The sequence below is a fragment of the Symphalangus syndactylus genome, chromosome 14, assembly GCF_028878055.3.
Source record: "Symphalangus syndactylus isolate Jambi chromosome 14, NHGRI_mSymSyn1-v2.1_pri, whole genome shotgun sequence".
Classification (NCBI taxonomy): domain Eukaryota; kingdom Metazoa; phylum Chordata; class Mammalia; order Primates; family Hylobatidae; genus Symphalangus; species Symphalangus syndactylus.
In genome coordinates, this window is record NC_072436.2 from 107,958,680 (window position 1) to 107,978,167 (window position 19,488).

Sequence of the window (19,488 nt, forward strand, 5' to 3'; positions counted from 1 at the left end):
ATCCCAGCTTCTCTTAGGTATGCAGTCAAGACTCTGATTAGGTTCACTGAATCCCGGACCCACTTATGCATCATCACTGCTATATACTCAGAATGTTAGTTTCTGATTTTATAGAAATACACAGATTAGCAAAATGAGCAATGGTTTCCTATTAAGGTCAAACAGTCCCAAAGCTAATGACTTACAGAACTTCTCTGAACATCCTGTTCAGTCTTAGCGTACATCTCAGACAGATCACCATTCAGAATGACTTCAGCTAACGAGTTCACCAGCGGTGCATGATGTATAATTAAGAAGACCTGGCGGAAAAAAAAGAAATGGGATTTGCATGAAAGTGTGCGGTATTTTCAACCTCTTGCTTCCTGGATCAGAAGCGACCAGGCTGGGCTACCTAAGTCCTGTGTTAAGCAGCAATTCCTACGATGCAAAATTCAAAGAATGAACCACAGGAAGCAGGACTCGGTTCCACTCTTCTAAGGTTAGTCTCTCCTTCAGACTGTTGCCTATTTGGCTGGCTGCTCTTCCTTGGAAGGAAGTGCATTAATGCGAGACTGTCCCTCATGGCTGGGTGAAGCCAAATCCGGCTGAAGTGGAGCAATGTGGGAAAGAACAGCCAAACCAACACACTCCTTCCTTTCCACGGGCATTTTAGTGTCAAATTTGATTATGAGAAGACTAGAAGGCACTGTCCCAATACTTTAGTGATACAAGAAGAAGGGGCCGGAGAGTTTTGTTCCAATCAAGGACTTGGCAGAGGGTTGCCTACACAGAGATTCCATCACAGGAAGGAGCTCTGACCCTGTAGTGGGTTTTAGCACACAGGGATTCCACAGCATCGTCAGTAGGTATGTGAACTACGAGGCTGAAAATCACACGAGACAGAGGCAAACCCAGCTGGGCCAGGATGCAAAATCAGAAGGCTGGCTCTGGGCTAAGCTGGCCCTGCTCCCACACCTGTTGCCCAATGTTCAGAGAATCAGCTTTAAGAATCAGGGTATTCAAAACTGTCTTGCAAAGCTGGCCTAGACAAGCCTGCTATTTTGTTTTAAAATGTCAAGGCAAGAGGGTGTAGCACAGGGTGTGGCTTATCTACCATTTGTATATAAAAGCGTGTGCATGTTTGTATTTGCTTATTTACATATGCATAGGCCAAGGTTTCTCAATCTTGGCACTGCTGACACTTTGGGCTGTAACTGAGTACTGAGGGAGGCTGTCCCAGACTGCAGGCTGGTTAGCAGCATCCCTGACCTCTACCCACTAGATGTCAGTAGCACCCCAGCCTCAGTCATGACAACTGAATAGGTATCCCCAGACATTGCCAGGTATCCCCTGAGGTAAAATCGCCCCTAGTTGAGAACCCCTGACAGATGTCTCTCTTAGGACATACGAGAACCCTGTAATCCTAATTGTCTCTGGGGATAGAAGTCAGGAGCCTGAACAAAACTAGAACAGAAACCCGGTTTTTACCTCTTTGAACTTTTTAACTTTAAAAAACATTGTTTAAAAAAATTATTTTTTAAAAAGCGAAGGCAAAAATCAACACAGGCTGCCTCTGGGGAGTGAGGTTAGGTGCCCAGGGTACCGAGTGAGAGAGAGACTTTTCACATGCCATGTTTTGTACTGTTTGAACAAGGGGAATATATTATTCCAACAAATACATAGAATTCAAATTAGACAAAAGGTACAGGCAGAATGGCCATGTGGCACCTCCCTATAAAAAACTGCATCTTTTAAAAAAATACTGGGAACCTTTTCTATCACAGAGACCACATAGTATGATTCAATGAGTTAACCCATGTCCAAGGCTTGGCAGGCCCTTAAATGTTAGCAATGATGATTTTTCTCACCTTCCTTACGGCCAAATTAGTGCCACACATCACTCTACCAACACTACAAAACACCAATCACTGTGGTCATTCATTCTCAAATATCTGTTACGTACCTTGTATGAATGCGGCCTTAACTGATCATTTATTCCTTCTTTTCAGTCCACAAGCATTCAGTGAGCACCTACAAAGGCCCTCCTGAACAAAGCAACCAATTCCTGCCTGTGGACACGCACAGTGCTCGTTTTCCTGGCTCTGAACCCAAAAAAGAGGGAGGGTGAGTAGGGTACGTGAAAGCACGTGCAGGCCAGACTCAAAAAGCTGGGCCCAGCTGCCCACACCACACTCTGTTAGCAGTTTGGTTTTAGGAGGACAGGATCACCTGTCACACCAAATTAACTTCATCCATGAAAATTTTCATGGTTTTCTAGCTATGCTTGTAAAATAATTTGCAAGTATACAATGATTTTATATTGAGGTAGGGGCTTTCAGGACACAGGATTTACACCTGATTTTAGGTTTTTCACACATTTAGGTCACATTTTCATTAAGCTAAATGAAAATGCAGGGGGAAACAGGGCTTTAGGTTATCTTAAAAGGGATCTATTACTCAAGTTTGAGGAACAATGAATTACAAGCTATGTTTTCTGTGAGATACTGAAACAATTGGGTGCATGGGCTACTGGTCCTTTACAAAGCAAACCGGCAAGGGAGGAGTCTCAGAGAAAAGGCCTAACTCTCTCCACTGACGTTCCCGCTGTGGGCGGTTGGCGGCCATGCTCTCTGGAGGAGACCCTGCCCGGGCAATGCTCCAACAGCTGAAGGGTCCTGAGGATGCTTTCCATATGATTCCTGGGGCTGAGAACTGGCTTGCTTGGGTCCTGTTGGACTCCCAGAATCCCAAGCAGGAGATGCCGGCAGACTTGGAAAGAGGCAGCAGAAAAAAGCTGCCAGGAGAGGCTGGGGTTTGTGCTCAGCGCCGTCGTACAGAGCAGCATTCAGACAAAGTTGGCCCCGTGCAGAGTTCTGGGCCAACAGAGCCCCAGAATAGGACTCTGGGCTGTGAGTGATGGTCAGGACATGTCTGGATTGGCCTACCTGCCGGGGAAGAGGTGGCCTCTGAAACTCTCCTCTTGGGCCAAAAAGACAAAGCCCCGCCCCAAATTCAAAACAGCTGGGGATCAAGTCAGACGGACAGTTCCTCATCAAAGCAAATAAATACCTGTGTCATTGCAAAAGCGGAAACAGAGTTCTGGGTAAATGCTGGACTACTTAATAGTCTAATGAGATGCCCTGAGAGTCTGGACTGCTTGTAATAAAAATATTTTTAAAGTTATGTAACTGGGTCTCCATGGAGTTTTTCCCTTCTTGTAAATATTACATAATTACATGAAGGAAACACACTTGTTTAAGGAGGGGAGGGAGACAAATTGGCTCAAGACACAAATCTGAGAGCTAAGGTTGCTACAAGATCCCCTCCACAAGGTAATCTGGGAACTAGAACCACGATAAAGCCCTTCAACAATAGAGACTCATTTCAGTAAGTTTGTTACACCAAGGTTGCTATGTGTATGCACGCTGTGGGTTCTGCAGTGTGGGGCTTCATTCAAAGCTGCAGGAGTAAAAGCGCTGCAGCCCACATTTCCATGGCATTTCAAGCACTCCTCAGTTGTTTTGGAAACCTCAGTCTTCATGGTAAAAATCAACTACACAAGTTAGGTTTGGTTTATTTTTCATTTCTCTTTGGATTTCCATCTCCTACCATGAAAAAGATACATGCTACCTCTATTTAGTACCTGGAAAACAGAAAGCCCCCTTTTTTGCTGTTATTTTACTTCAGCATGGGGGACACAGAGAAGATGGGGTGATAAGGCCTGGGGATTTTCTTCAAGGCAGTGGCACGCCAAGGGACCCCAAATGTAGTGGGGACACTGGTGAATGATCAAGCATACCTGTGACAGAAGATAAAGAGACACCGGCAGGCTAATTTTCGGCCGTTCTCCTCCCTAGTGGGGGGTGGCAGGAAAGAGAGAGAGAGATCAGGTCACACAAGTGAGCAGCACAAAATACACAAAGCCAAAAGCCTTCTGTGTGAACAAAGGCGTGCTGTCCCACTGACTTCCTCCACAGCCCTAGGGCTGTCCTTTCCTGGTGCTACTCAAAAGTCCACCACGCAAAAGCCGACTCAATACTGTTTGCAAGGCCACTATTTTTCCATCTGAGAAACCTTTCACCGTTACTCACGGATGAGAGGCTGACCCACGGGAACTTGCTCCTTAAGTTACCAAGCACGTTCATTTGCAGCAGCTGGGGCACTGGACGCCCCGGCAGGAGAGGCTTCCAGGAGGCCTCTTCTTGGGAAGTTATTTTCAAAGCATGGGGAAGGAGGTTTAGGGCACTCTGGCCTTGGAAAAGCCCCTCGTTTATACTGAATTTCAAGATGCTCCATTTCACAACCACACTGTTAGAGAAGAATCGTTAGGCCCTCATTTTGCAGCCGAAGAAACGGGCTCAGGTTAACTGCTTTAGGTCACAGAGTTAGGAAAGGGAAGAGGCAGAATTCGAATCCAGGTCTGAAAACTCCAATTCTCATACTTTGTCTCTGCCTCTCAGAGCTGCCTCTGTAAAGCTAAGGAGCTTATTCACTTTTATAGTCTTCTCACACACACACTCTGTCTCTGTCTCTCTTAGGAAATAAGGGGAAAGGAAAAGAAAACCAATGTGCTTTGAAAGGAATCTCCCTCGGGCTCAAAGCCTCAGTTCTGGCCGGGTGCGGTGGCTCATGCCTGTAATCCCAGCACTTTGGGAGGCCGAGGCAGGCGTATCACCTGAGATCAGGAGTTTGAGACCAGCCTGGCCAACATGGTGAAACCTCGTTTCTACTAAAAATACATTTTCTTTTATTTACTCATCTGTAGTGAGAATCCTCATAACTCCATCCCCTTGGGGCACCTCTGCATGGTGATCAGCTGGTTCCGTCCTGCCTCCTGCTGAGGCCCCTTTACCTCCGGAGGAACTGCACAGAGGCCTCCCCTCCAGAAGCAGCATTCCTCACAGGGGGGCCCTGAGAACCAGCAGCACAGAATCAGAATCTCCTGAAGGATAGGTGAGACATGCAGATTCCTGGTCCTGAGGCCCTGCATGTTACCAGCCGTCATCCCCACAGGCCTCTGGGGCCTGCCAACAGTGGACAGTCACCACCCTGGGACTGTTCCCTGAGTGTGCTCCATCCCTTCCCTCCATGCTGCGCAAGTTCTGTCGCTGTCTGCATCTTCTCCAAATCAGTGGGTTCTGGCAACTACCAGGAAAAGTTACTGGGGAGGAGAACACTTCAGGGAAGGATACAAAGAAACCAAAACCCTACATTTGTAGATGTTTCCTGTTTCCTCCTGATGTCGGTAATCTTTTCTCATTCACTTTTACAGCCTTCTCACACACACACTCTGTCTGTCTCAGGAAATAAGAGGAAAGGAAAGGAAAGCCAGCGTGCTTTGAAAGGAATCTCCCTTGGGCTCAAAACCTCAGTTCTGGCCGTAATCCCAACACTTTGGAAGGCACAGGCAGGTTTATCACCTGAGGTCAGGAGTTTGAGACCAGCCTGACCAACATGGTGAAGTGCCGTCTCTTCCAAAAAGTACAAAAATTAGTCAGGCGTGGTGGTACGCACCTATAATCCCAGCTACTCGGGAGGCTGAGGCAGGAGAATTACTTGAATTCAGGAGGCGGAGGTTGCAGTGAGCCAAGATCGCACCACTGCACTCCAGCCTGGGTAAAAGAGCAAAACTCCATCTTAAAAAAAGAAAAACAAAAAAACCTCAGTCCTGATTTGCAACACTCAGCCCCATTCCAGGGGACTGGGGACTGTTCTTCCCCACTTCTGATGGCCTTCAGCCAGCAGGAGCCATGGGGCCGGACTCACCTTGTCCTGGTTCTCCAGTGAGTACACGTAGAGGGGCAGGAAGAGCCTGTTGAGCAGGTGGTCCGTGAGCACATCGTTGAGGAATTCACAGTTGATGATCAGGATGTCATTGAGATAGTGCAGGTGGTCTAGGTGCTCTGCCACCAGATCACTCAGTTTTCCCCGATTCCGGTGCCTGCCAGGAGAAATGACCACCTCAGCCTGGAGCTAACACTAGGAGCCTTTCAGCCTAACATCAATGGCCTGAGACTTAGGTCACTGGGGGTTCATCCATATATTTGAGTTAGTCTCAAGAGACACTTATCCTGGCCCCTACTGGGGAGATACACAAGGGAAAATGGGCAGGTTTACTGCAATCAATTTCAGGGGACTGCTGGGGTCTCCCAGAATGAGGTAAACAAAGCAAAATGCTGCTAAACTCTTCCAGCAAGCCACTGCATAAGCACAGCTACTAGCCACTGTGGCAAGATCCCCTGGCTCCCCAGATAAGCAGCACTAATGGAGCAATAAATCCACTGTAATTAAAATGCTCCAGAGGAGTTCTAAAGAGAAAAGCAGGCCTCCACAGCCGTGGCCACCCCAGTGGCCCTGACGACATGCAGACATAGAGCAAAGACACAACACCCCTCCCCCAGGCCCCTGCCCTGGAGGTCTCTGTCTCCCTGCAGTTAGCAACAGCATGCTGGGGGTGGGGGGCCAGGGGGTAATGTCTCTTGGGTGGAGTCGGTCTCACACTCCAGAAACAGCTGGTGGGGACACTTTCACCACCCCCAAAGCAGTATGCAGCAAATGCTAGCTAGGCATTTTGTTTGTAATGTTATTATTACCCAACTGATAGATGATCGTTTTTGACAACAGCAAATTAAAATATAAAAGCAAATAGAACTCAAAGTCTCAAACCCACCACTAACAGATATCCACTATTAACATTTTGGGACTTATAACCCTCATGTCTGTTTTTTCTACATTTTTACCTCTCCTAGTAGTAGTCACATCTAAAATACAGATGTCACATTTCTATCCGTCTAACTGTATATACTTGAAAAAAAGAAAAAGTAAAAACAAGATCAATTCTGCTTCTTTTACATAATTCTGGATAATCATTCTTTTTATTTATTTGTTATTATTTTTTGAGATAGGGTCTTGTTTTGTTACCTAGGCTGGAGTGCTGTGGCATGAGCACAGCTCACTACAGCCTCAACCTCCCAGATTCAAGGCATCCTCCCACCTCAGCCTCCAGAGTATCTCAGATTACAGGCACCTGCCACCATGCCCAACTATTTTTAAAAATTTTTTGTAGAGGGTGGAGAGGTCTCACTACGTTGCCCATGCTGGTCTCAAACTCCTGCACTCAAGTGATCCTTCTGCCTCGGCCTCCCAAAGTGGTAGGATTATAGGCATGAGCCACTATGCCCAGGCAATTATTTCTTATACTTCAAGATATTTTAGCTGGGTGCAGTGGCTCACGTCTGTAATCCCAGCACTTTGGGAGGCCAAGGCAGGCAGACTGCTTTAGGTCAGGAGTTCGAGACCAGCCTGGCCAACATGGTGAAACCCGTCTCTACTAAAAATATATATATATAAAAAAAAAATTAGCCAGGTGTGGTGGCATGCACCTGTAGTCCCAGTTATTCAGGAGGCTTAGGCACGAGAATCACTTGAATCTGGGAGGTGGGTTGCAGTGAGACAAGATTGCACTATTGCATTCCAGCCTGGGCGACAGAGCAAGACTCCATCTCAAAAAAGAAAAGAAAAAAGATATTTGGTAAATATTTATAGCAAATACATGTTGTAAAGCCTAACAGTATGATGAATGTCTATGAACCCACCGTGCACCTGAGACCTAGAACATTTATGCACAACGTTTTGCACTTTTCTCCCCTTTAATAAGATACTTTGGAACATTTTCTCTAATGGTATATTTAAAGTGCCTCACTTTTTAATACTTTGGTTTAAAAAATATCAAAGTAATATATACAGCTAGGTTTATATCAAATAGCATTGATAAGCTGATAATGAAAAAGAGCAGCTCCCGGCCCAGGCTCGCCTCCTCCACTATTTTTTTCTTTTCTTTGAGACAGTGTCTCGCTCTGTCACCCAGGCTGGAGTGCAGTGGTGCGATCTCAGCTCACTGCAACCTCCACCTCCTAGGTTCAAGCAATTCTCTTGCCTTGACCTCCCTAGTAGCTGGGATTACAGGGGTGCACTACCATGTCTGGCTAATTTTTGTATTTTTAGTAGAGATGGGGCCAGGCTGGTCTTCAACTCCTGGCCTCAAGTGATCTGCCCACCTCAGCCTCCCAAAGTGCTGGGATTATAGGTGTGAGCCACCACACCCAGCCCTCCTCTACTTCTCCTCACTGTCCAGAGGCAGTTACTTGTTTCTGCAGACAGTTCCTCCCATATTTCTAGAAAATCTGCATGGACTTCTATATTGCAATTGAGCCATTTTAGCTATTATGTATTGACCTCCTGTTATGACAGAACTCTTCCATTCTCTCTGCCCCTTCCCCCCAAGTAGTTATCAGGAATTGGGGTTGATGTCATAACATTCGTTGTGGAGCCACATAGAGGACTATGATTTCATTTCCTTGCTTGTATAACTTTGTTCTTTCTATAGTTAAGCGTCTCATTATGTCTCGCATCCACGACTGTTTAAATCCATAAGGCTTCTAGCTTTCCCAATTGCTCCGTTGGGTCTGCCCTGGTCCCTTTAGCATCCTGACCCCATCTAGGTGCACTTCTCACTAGGCCTGGGCAAAGCTGTCACCCTGGAGCAGTGGTTCTCAAGTGAGGGTGATTTTGCCTTAAAGGGGACATTTGGCAATGTCTGGGGACATTTTTGGTTGGTATGACTGGGGAGGGGTGCTACTGGAATCCAGCAGGTAGAGAGGCCAGCAATGTTGCTAAAAATCCTACAATGCACAGGACAGCCCCCACAACAACGGTACCTAGTTCAAGAGGTCAACAGAGCCAAGGGAAAGAAATCCTGCTCTGGAACTTCTAATCATCCCTCTGAGGACAAAAGCACCATCCTAATCTCTTTTTTAAAGAGATTTATTGAAGTATAATTCACATACCGTAACATTCAATTATTTAAAGTACACAATGTAATGGTTTTTGGTAGAGTCACAGAGTTGCCTGACCATGATCACAGTCAATTTTAGAACATTGTTATCCCCCCTGCAAAAAAAAGCCCCTTATGGCCGGGTACAGTGGCTCACGCCTGTAATCCCAGCACTTCTGGGAGGCCAAGGTGGGCGGATCATGAGGTCAGGAGTTCAAGACTAGCCTGGCCAACATGGTGAAACCCCGTCTCTACTAAAAATACAAACATTAGTCAGGCGTGGTGGTACATACCTGTAATCCCAGCTACTCCAGAGGCTGAGGCAGGAGAATCACTTGAATCCAGGAGGCAGAGGTGCAGTGAGCCAAGACCGCACCACTGCACTCCAGCCTGGGTGACAGAGCAAGACTCTGTCTCAAAAAAAAAAAAAAAAAAAAAAAAAGAAAAAAAAGGAAGCAGCCTCTGACTTGGCCGGATGTGTGGCTCACACCCGTAATCCTAGCACTTTGGGAGGCCGAGACAGGAGGATTGCTTGAGCCCAGGAATGCAAGATTGGCCTGGGCAACATGGCGAAACCCCATCTCTACTAAAAATCAAAAAAATTAGCTGGGCATGGTGGCATAGGCCTGGTGGTCTTAGCTACCTGGGAGGCTGAGGCAGGAGGATTGCTTAAACCTATGAGGTCGAGGCTGCAGTGAGCCATGATCACCCCGCTGCTCTCCGGCCTGGGTGACAGAGCAATACTCTGTCTCAAAAAAGAAAAAAAAGCCCTATACTCATTAGCAGTTGCTTCCTATGTCCCCACACAACATCCTAGCCCTAGGAAACCACCAATCTACTTTCTGCCCCTATAGATTCACCTATTCTGGGCATTTCACTAGGCATAATGATTTTGAGGTTCATCTACGCCATACCAAGTGTCAGCACTTCATTCCTTTTTATCGCCAAACACTATTCCATCGTACAGACAGACTACATTTTGTTAATGCATTCATCAGCTGACAGAGCCCCTTGACCTTCTCACCAGCTGCCTAGCAGCCCCATCTACGGCTGTACTGAATTGATTTACCCCGCCTGCTCTGGGAGGCATCTGAGTTGTTTCCAGTGTTTCATTATTACAAATAGGTGAGCAGGACCTTTTAGAGTATGGAAGTCCATGCTCTGCCTACACAGAGGTAGGGAAGTGCTGTTCTTGTGTTTATTTTTCCTTGATGAAAACAGAATTCCCCCCTAACCACCCTGTCTATCTACTGAGTGGCCCTGGGGGTGTCACTTACTCCTCATCAGTCTGCACGCAGTCATCGAGTTCGATCACGTGGCTCCCGATGAACCAGACCAAATTGGAAAAGTAAGGAACAGCAGTTTTATCTCGGATGTAGTGCAGCATGGCCTGGTTATCCACTGAGAAAATTCACAGAAGAAAAAACAAGTCAAGCTACCAAAAATAACTTGGGGAAGATTAAAAAAAAAAAAAATAAAAACAAAGCAAAACCCAAAAACCACAATGAAAAAGCCCTCTGCTATAATCTGAAATTGTCTGTCTTTCCTGGAAATACTTAAAAATGTTTATCTTATTCATAAAACTATAGTCATCAAGGCAGTTCTTACGATATTTTATACTTAAAAATAAATTAGTTGGGCTAAACATTAAATGGTGCATGGGAGAGCCTACTTATCAGTAGCAGAATGAGCTAGACTACACTGAGAATTACACCATTCTCAAGCAAGGTATTTACATATAAGGGTAGACTAAGAAAGCAGAAAACCAGAGGTTAATAACTTACGTGACACTGGAATAAGGAACACAGGAATCGTCATTGAAGGAAAAGCAAAAAACAGACAACAGTTAACAGGGTTAGGACCTGGGAAGGTGAGAGAGCTGCTCAGAGGGAGAGAGACTAGGGTGGGAGGCATCTGCACAGAGAGATAAGGTTAGAAGGAGACAGGAGAAAACAGAGCAGGAGGCAGCAGAACCAACTGTGGCTTGGACCAGGGTCACAATCTTAGAAGCCTGCCAGGTTGGCTGGTGGCCAGAGGTCTAGTGCGTGACCTGGGAGCATGGGCCTTGACCCCAAAGAGGCAGCTGCTTCTGTGCCAGCTGACCCCCCCAACTGCAGGACTGTGGGCCTCAACTAGCCAAATCTACATCTTCAAGGTGCAAATCCAGATTATCATGGAAGATCGCCCAATTTTTAAATACTGGCAACTACATATTTTTTCAAAAACTAAGCCAATTAAAACATGTCTGATAGCTGGATATGGCCCACAGGTCCTCAGTTTGTGACCCCTGGATGGGTCCAGTTGGGCTCTTAGAAAAGTTCTTAAATTTAATGTAAGCCCAGTGCTAGGCTGGAGTGAGTCCCTGAGAAGCCCGCACCCTCATGAGGGAGTAATAACATTTTGACTCATGAAAGTCAAAGCCCTTTCATCCCTGAGAAAATAGTCCCATCTCCATTTTGGTGACTCCGGGGAAAATAACCCAGGCATTAGGCAGAGAACTTCCAAGCATCGCCTTGGAAGGGCAATTCCAGTTCAGGAAACAGGCCAGGCAGCCTTTGTGTCAGTGCAGCCGAGAGTGGGGGAATGGCTTTTTCCCTGGGGCAATGTTTTGGGTATTAAGAACATCCTGAGGGAAAGGAGGAATTGTTAGTGCTGGCCTTTGCAGCCTGTTGGGAATACAACATTGCCCCCTGCTGTTCAAATGTGACATGCTTTTATATATTACTTAAAAGTCAAATTACCCCTTAGCTGTATTAAAGTATATTTCACAAGCCAAGACACAAAAATTTAAATGACACATTAAAAAGACAACTTTGCTTTCTCAAATTCTAAAACATAGCCACTCTGAATCCCACACGTGCCTCTCAGGACCTCCTACTTCTATGCGGCAGCATGAGCAAGACTTCGACGTGCCTGGAGAAGGCAAGGATTTCCATGAGCGGCCAGCTAAATGCTAAGGGATTCCAAGTTTTTCATGAGAGAAGCTGCCACGGCTCATCATCAATGCACTCCCTCGTGACAATCGGAGAACCGTATGCATACACACGGGAGTGAGCGCTTGCTGCCAAGTCAGAAATCGGCCGAGACACAAGCCCATGAGGACACTTACCTTTATAGACGTTCAAAGTTATGGTTCTTACAGCAATTCTAACCATGCTTTCAGGGTGGTTGAAAAACTTGATGGCTTCTGTGTACAGGGCAAAGTCATTGGTGTGCTAAAACAAAAGAAATAACGGAAACAAATTAGAAGCCCATAAGCCAGGCCTGGCCCCATCCCAACTCTCTGAATTCCATCAGAGACTTCAGAAAAAGATAAAAAAAAAAAAAAAAAAGACATTGCCAACGTGAACCGTAAGTCAGTGGTTCATTCCCAATGGGGAATGCAGAAAGGGATAGGAAGGCAAAGTCACGGAAGAAACAGAAGAGTCCAAGTCTGTGTGGTGGTGCACACCCATAGTACCAGCTACTTGGGAGGCTGAGGTAGGAGGTTGGCTTGAGCCCAGGAGTTGGAGGCTGCAGTGAGATGTGATTGTGCCAATGCATGCCAGGCTGGGCAACAGAGCAAGACCCTGTCTCAAAAAAAAGAAAAAAGAAAAAAGAGCAGTAGTAGTGGTAGTAGCAGTAATCACTGATTGATTGGCTGGGAGTGGTAGCTCATGCCCAGAATCCCAGCACTTTGGGGGGCCAAGGAGGGAGGATCACTTGAGGTCAGGAGTTTTGAGACCAGCCTGGGCAATGTGACAAGACCTCATCTCTACTTTAAAAATTATAATAAAAAAAAAAAGAGTCCAGATAATGTCAGACCTGGGTTCGTTACCCGTTCTACCACTTCTAACCTGTGCAATGCAGTATTTCTAAACCTCCGTTTCTACATCTATAACATGGGGATAATAACATCTACTTTATGGTTTCCAGATTAAATGAGATCATTTCTGGTCTTGTGCTTATCCCAGCACTTGACACCTAAGAAGTACTCAGTGGGACGCAGGGAAACATGAGGGGAAGCCTGGTGGGAACCTTCTGAGAAAGTTTTCTTTGGAAGTTAAAAAGGGACACAAGAAGGGAAGTGATCTCATCAGGCATTTTGGCAGTGGCAGCCACCCTCTGACCATGAGGGGTTGAACCTGAGGATGGGTGCCAACTGTATAGTCAGCAGAGCAGCAAGATGGGAAAGCCTGGGTCCTCGCTGATACGGTTGAACCACAGGATGAACCAGCACGGCCATTGCCTGGACCTTTTGGTATGGGAGATACATTGACCCTATTGTTCAAACCACTTTTAGGTGTCAGGACAGGAGCAATTTATTTATTTAAGTTGTTCATTTTAATAATTCTCCCAAAGAATGTCAGGGACATTATCTTATCAACAATAGCAACATCTATGATTTTAGCTACGTACATACTAGGCACTTTGAAGACATCATCTCATTTAATTCAATCCCTAATAACCCTATAAGATGTACATTCTTATCCCCATTTCTGAGATGAGGAAACTGAGGTTCAGAAACGGACTGGGACTTCCTGAAGGTGACACAGCTGGGAAGTGACAAAACCAGCCCTGACTGGAGTTCCTGTTTTTCCCACAGGGCAACACTTCCCCAAGACAATATCTGGGCATGTCTCCTCTCTACCAAGTATAAAGCTCTCAGAACAAATTGAATTTTACATTAACAATGGAAAGGCTGGCCAGGTGCTGTGGCTCACGCCTGTAATCCTAACACTTTGGGAGGCCAAGGTAGGAGGATCGCTTGTGCCCTGGAGTTCAAGACCAACCTGGGAAACATGGTAAGACCCTGTCTCTACAAAGAATTAAATTTTTTTAATAGAAAGGTAACTTATTTAATTAAAAAAAATTTTTAAGCACGCCAAAGTCAAAAGTGTTGCCATGAAAATCATAACAAGCATATAAGAGCTTTGTAAACAGACACAAGACCATCCAGATATAAGGCGCTGTCATAAAAAAAAAAAAAGCCACGTGTGGCTTTACACCCACAGGTGCCCCTCTGCCAATTACTTACCTCATTATAAAAGAAATGGACAGTGTGGTTGTTGAGTTTTAATGAAAGTGTTTTCAGGAACGATATATAATAGGCCATAATCTCCTCATCAGAAAAGTCAAATTTATGAACGATGATAGAATTTACATAGTTATTTGAGAGCAAATAATCTAGAGGGAGAAAAAAACAAAACAGGTTAACTCATGCTGGAGGAAAGATAAGCCAGGTAACAAGCAGATGACCCGTTAATGTACTTGAATCAGGTAAGCCTCTGGGTTGCTGGGATTAAACACACTAACTGGGAAGAGCTTAACTTTTAACCAACAAAGAGATCATCTTCGATGCACAGTCACCAGGAAGTTCAAAGGCATCACCAGAGAACAGCCCTTCCCTGCCCGCCCACACCAAATAAAAAAAAGACACTCCAACATTTTCTTTTCATTGATGGCAAGGTTCAACAAAGAGCTGGGAGTAGGGGGAGATTAGCTGGTGTGTGGGCATTTTCACAAACCACCCATGGATGAGGGTAAAAAGCTGCCCCCTTCTGCCATCACAAATCACATCATCAACTCTGAAGGCCACAAACAGGCCACACTAGGGTTTTTTTCCTCCTTATATAGCAACATGATTTCATAAAGGTCCCTTTCTGCTGAATCCCTACTACATGCCGGCCACTGGGCGGAGTGCTTTACATGACCATTTCACATGATCCTGCTCATTCTTCCCATTTTGCAGATGAGCAAAAACATCTCGGAGATGTTAACTTACCCGTGCACAGAGACAGTCACAGAGAAGGGATTCAAACTTAGGTCTGACGTCAGAGTCTGTCATGCATTACAGGGGCCCAACAATGAAAACTGGGTGATGAGGGCCCAAGGGCACTGGGGTCAACTGAAGAGCAACCCCATTCCCCAGCTCCCAGTGCCTGGCCCTGCGGAAATGCAGGCCAGTATGGCGAGGGCTTTCAACAGTGAAGAGAGGCAAAACCAGATTCCAACACTGCATCTCCTGATCCTGACATGTTTGCCACTGAAATAAACTAGCTTTTAAAGCTGTGCTGGCCGGCAAAAACATGTCTATCAGCCAGCTGCAGCCTATGGCCTGCAGTTTGATATCTCAGTGTTGGGCCCTTGCCAGGCATATTTCCCTCTGTGTTCTTACCAGCCACTCTGCAAGGCAGGCACTGCTGTCCCATCACCTGTCCTTCGGAATGTTGTGTGAGCGCTGCACCAGCTCACCTGCCCGGCACCCAGGACAGCTAAAGGCAGAACACGATTGACACCTGCTGGAGGCATGGTTTGGAGCCTCGCTACTCAGAGTCTTGTCCTCAGATGGGCAGCACAGCAACCCTGGAGCTTGTCAGACCTGCAGGATCTTGGGCCCCGGCCCTGTGCCACGGAGTCAGAATCTCCAAGGGTGGGCCCAGCACTCTGCATATGAGAAGTGTGCAGGGCTCGCCATGCGTGCTCGTGTTTGGGAAGCTCTGGATTCAATCGTGGACTTGGACTGGCCTGCTTGTGTCCACATCTCGCCCCTGCCACTTCCTAGCTGTGCTGTGACCTTGGGCAAACTGCTGACCCTCCCCACACCCCAGGTTCACGAAGCCAAAACTTCCTCATGAAGTTGTGGTAAGGGTTAATGGAGAAAATGCACAGAAAGCACTCAGGACAGTAGTAGTAGTCACTGATTCACTGGCTGTGTGAATGCACAGCATGGGCCGCAATGCAAGCACTCGATAATGTTAACTGCCATTCTTCTTATTATTATTACTATTATTTGGAGATTCAAAATCTCAGCTTTAGCCAGGTGTGATGGTGTGCGCCTGTGGTCCCGGCTTGAGCCCACGAGTTCAAGGCTGCAGTGAGCCATGATCGTATCACTGGAGTCTAGCCTAGGCGACAGGGTGAGACCTGTCTCTAAAAACAAAACAAACAAAGAAAATCTCTACCATATTCCAGGACTGAACACAGTTGCTCTTGGGTGAAGAGGAAATAAACCATTAAGTTATTTGGAGCCGTCGAGGTACCTAACTGAGGTCGATCGAAGTATTACTCAACAGTCTGTTGGGAATCATCAAAAACACCACAAAGAGGAATCTGGGAGCCCAGGATCGTGACGGAAGCCACAATGTGGGCCTGTGGCGTGGTCCTCCTTGGAAGCCAGTTCTCCAGGAAAGCCCACTGCATTCAGAAAAGCCACTGTGCACTCTGAGTGGGCATGGCAGACAGGCTGTGCGATCTGTAGTCTTAGAAGAGCAGTTTTCAAAATCTCCTGCGCGTAACAACTACTGAGGCAGTGCTTGGGGATCCCTCCAAGCAAGGAGTCAATGGGTCTAAGGCAGAATCTTAGGAATCTTAATGTTTTTTAAGATGGGGTTATGTATATCACAAATCCTAAGTGGACAGCTTGACATATGTGGAAATATATATACATGTACATATATGATATGGTTTGGCTATGTCCCCAACTTAAGTCTCATCTTGAATTGTAGTTCCCATAATCCCCATGTGTTGTGGGAGGGATCAGGTGGAGACAATTGAATCGTGGAGGTGGTTTCCCCCACCCTGTTCTCATGATAGTGAGTTCTCACGAGATATGATGGTTTTATAAGGGGCTTCCCCCTTTGCTGAGCACTCATTCTTCTCCTTGCTGCTGCCATGTGAAGAAGGATATGTTTGCTTCCCTTTCTGCCATGACTGTAAGTTTCCAGAGGCCTCCCCAGCAATGCTGAGTTTTAAGTCAATTAAACCTCTTTCCCTTATAAATTACCCACCCTCGGGTATATCTATGTATAAAACACATACATACATAACCCTAAGTGTCCAGCATGATGAATTTTTACATATACACACAGTGTAAGCACTATCCAGATCCCACATCTGACATTCCCAGCTCTCCAGAAGGCTCCCTCATGCCCCTGCCCAGTCAGTACCCGCTACCCCAATGCAACCCTTATTCTGCTTCTAGCACATTAGACTCGTTTTGCCTGTCCATGAACCTCATCTAATGGAAGCAGACAGTAGGTACACTTCCTATGTCTGGCCCCTTTCGCTTATTACATCTGAGGGCTTTCCAGGTTGCTGTGTATGCAATGGTAGTAGTTCATTCCTTTTTTCCTTTTCCTTTTCTTTTTTGCTATATAGTATTACATTCTCTGAATAGTCCACAGTTTATTTATCCACCTGGAGTCTAACATGGGTATCGTGTCACCCAGGTGATTCTGATACCCAGAGCACTTCTTTTTCTTTCTGTGTCATTCTGGCTATTGCTGGGGGAGAAGTAGGGAGGGGTAATGGGATGGCAGGATAAGGAGCTGTTGGGGTGTCTCACTGAGCCCTGCTGTGACTGGTTAGTGGCTTCCAGACCACCACCAATACACACACCATACTGGGAGCTTCAGATGTGCAACTGTCTCTCAGCTGTACCCTGGAGCTGGAACAGTGACAGGCTCCCTCCACTCCCCAGCAGGGACTTTTCCAGGGCCTCCAAGAGATGACTCTGTGGGTGGTGGGGGGCCACCATAGGACGGGTGGAGGCGCCTCTATTATCAGGCTGGGATTTTTCTACTACCCCCTCACTGTGTGGCTGACTTTCTGTGGTATCCTTTTCTAATAAACCTGGGAGCCTGTACGTAATCTCAGTCTCTCGGGACTCTGTCACTTAGGTCACTAACCCCAACAGGCAACAGGTGCATTTGTGAAATGGCTGCTTGTAATAGTGAAAAGCTGGAAACCACCTAAATGTCCGTGGTCAGGTTAAATAGATTATAGCACAACAAGCTGCCACTCCTAAACCAAACCAGGCAGGGTTATAGAACGGGCCAATGAGATCTAAGATACACTGAGAGGGTGGGAAAAAGAAAAGCAAACAGCAGAATGGCTGGGGCACAATGGATTGTTAGGGTTGAATTCTGCAGAAACTTGACTTCATATTTTTCGAATATTTGGCTTTTTGTTGTTTAACAATGAGGACATTTCTTCTGTGATTAGAAAATAAAAATAAAAGCAAAGGTCGTCTATCCTCCTCATCCCTTATAAATCCAAGTTCTGTAAACGTGCAATGATTTCTACCCTTTTTGCAGGGCTTATAAAAGCACTGTGGTGAAGGGGCTATAAAGCCAGGGGCATCTGCCTGGGTTTTCCACAGCACGGCACCCTTTTTGGTGCCAGGACAAGAAAAGCCACGCATACTGCATGATCTCACTTATAGGGAGAATCTAAGACAGTCAAATTCATAGAAGCAGAGAGTCAAAGGGTGGTTACCAGGGACTGGGGAGGAGGGAAATGGGGAGACGCTGATCAAAGGGTACCATGCACGATGAGTAAGTTCCGGAGTTCTCATGTACAGCACACTGACTACAGGTCATCCTACTGTGTTACAGACTTGAAATCTGCTAATAGATCTACTGCATATTTTCATCACACAATGTGCACACACAAACCCCCCCCACACACAAATGTGAGGTGATGGATATGTTAATTCACTTGATTGCCATGATTTTTTCACAATGTACACATTTTTTTGTGTATATGTATATATTAAATCAAGTTGTACACATTAAATATATACAATTTTTAAAAGCCATGTAATTCAGAGAAACACTCTAAAAGCTGTAAGTTTTGATTGCCCCACCCCCATCTCAATCCAGTCACCCCATGCCTAGCTGGGCTTTGAGAGGCTTCCCAGGGCAGGGACACTGAGGGTGATGTTGCCTTAAAGGATAAAACCGACACCATGGCCATATCCTATCTGCCAGACCCTGTGCCTCGCTCTGAACACCTGCTCTCATGCTTACGCCCAGCCACTCTATGCCGCAGCCACTGTGCTCTCCTCTTGACAGATGCACAAACAGCAGCTCGGAGCCTTCACTGTCCAGGCACACGCAGGGAGCCAGTGTGGGGCAGAACTGGGCCTGGGACCTGGTTCAGTCTGAGTCGAGGGCCTGTGCCACTAAGCTGGATCTTCCCCTCAGAGCTTTCAGAAACCACAGTCATTTCATATCCAGTGAAACAGGCGCTGGTTAACAAGGGAAACCATTTAGGGAGACAGGAGTCAGCCCACATTTGTCAACTTGCGGTCACTGGGAAGCATAAGGCGTCTCTGAGGCAGCAGCACCACCTAGCGGTGGCTGCGAGAGCCATCACTCAGCAGCCCTTTCTCCTCTCCCTCTTGGCCAGAGGAATGCCACCATCTCTACCTCTTTCTGCCCACTGCAGACTTTTTTCAGACCTGTCCTGGGGACTTAGAGCCTGCCTCTGATATAGACATTTGGCCACTTGTCCCCCACTTCTGGCAGGCAGGGCCAGGGCTTGGTGAAGTCATCTTGGAATAACAAAGCTAGCGGTCTAGCGTGGAGGATTAGGAACCAAACCAGGGTTTCTCAGCCTTGGCGCTGGGGACAATTTGGGCTGGGTAATTCCCTGTTGTGGGGGGACCTGTCCTTAGCAGCACCCCCACCCTCTACCCACTAGATGTCAGCAGCACCCCCAAGAATGTTTTTAGATGATGCCAAACGTCCCCTCACTGAACACCACTGAGCTAATCGCCTGGGATAAAACCCCTTCTCTATTCTGGCTTTGCTGCAGCTGGTGCCTGGGTGTTAAAATGAAAGCACTGACGTCACCTGCCTCTCAGGGGTGGTTATTATGGATGACGAAACTGAGGCTTAGTGAGGGCAGGT

General features: G+C 46.5%; 1 protein-coding gene across 21 annotated transcripts in view; it reads right to left on the reverse strand.

Moving 5' to 3' along the window:
- CLEC16A (C-type lectin domain containing 16A) overlaps positions 1–19,488 on the reverse strand; it is a 240,763-nt gene that overhangs the window by 201,869 nt on the left and 19,406 nt on the right. For 11 of the 21 annotated variants that reach the window (XM_055242565.2, XM_063618181.1, XM_055242567.2 and 8 more), the window contains 6 exons: positions 13,830–13,978; positions 11,916–12,027; positions 10,090–10,213; positions 5,746–5,920; positions 3,779–3,832; positions 186–299 (listed from right to left, as the gene is read on the reverse strand). In XM_055242565.2, coding sequence (XP_055098540.1) covers positions 186–299; positions 3,779–3,832; positions 5,746–5,920; positions 10,090–10,213; positions 11,916–12,027; positions 13,830–13,978 — 728 coding nt within the window. The remainder of the gene's footprint in view (positions 1–185; positions 300–3,778; positions 3,833–5,745; positions 5,921–10,089; positions 10,214–11,915; positions 12,028–13,829; positions 13,979–19,488) is intronic. The other 10 variants (XR_010115778.1, XM_055242568.2, XM_055242566.2 and 7 more) reach the window with 1 other exon arrangement.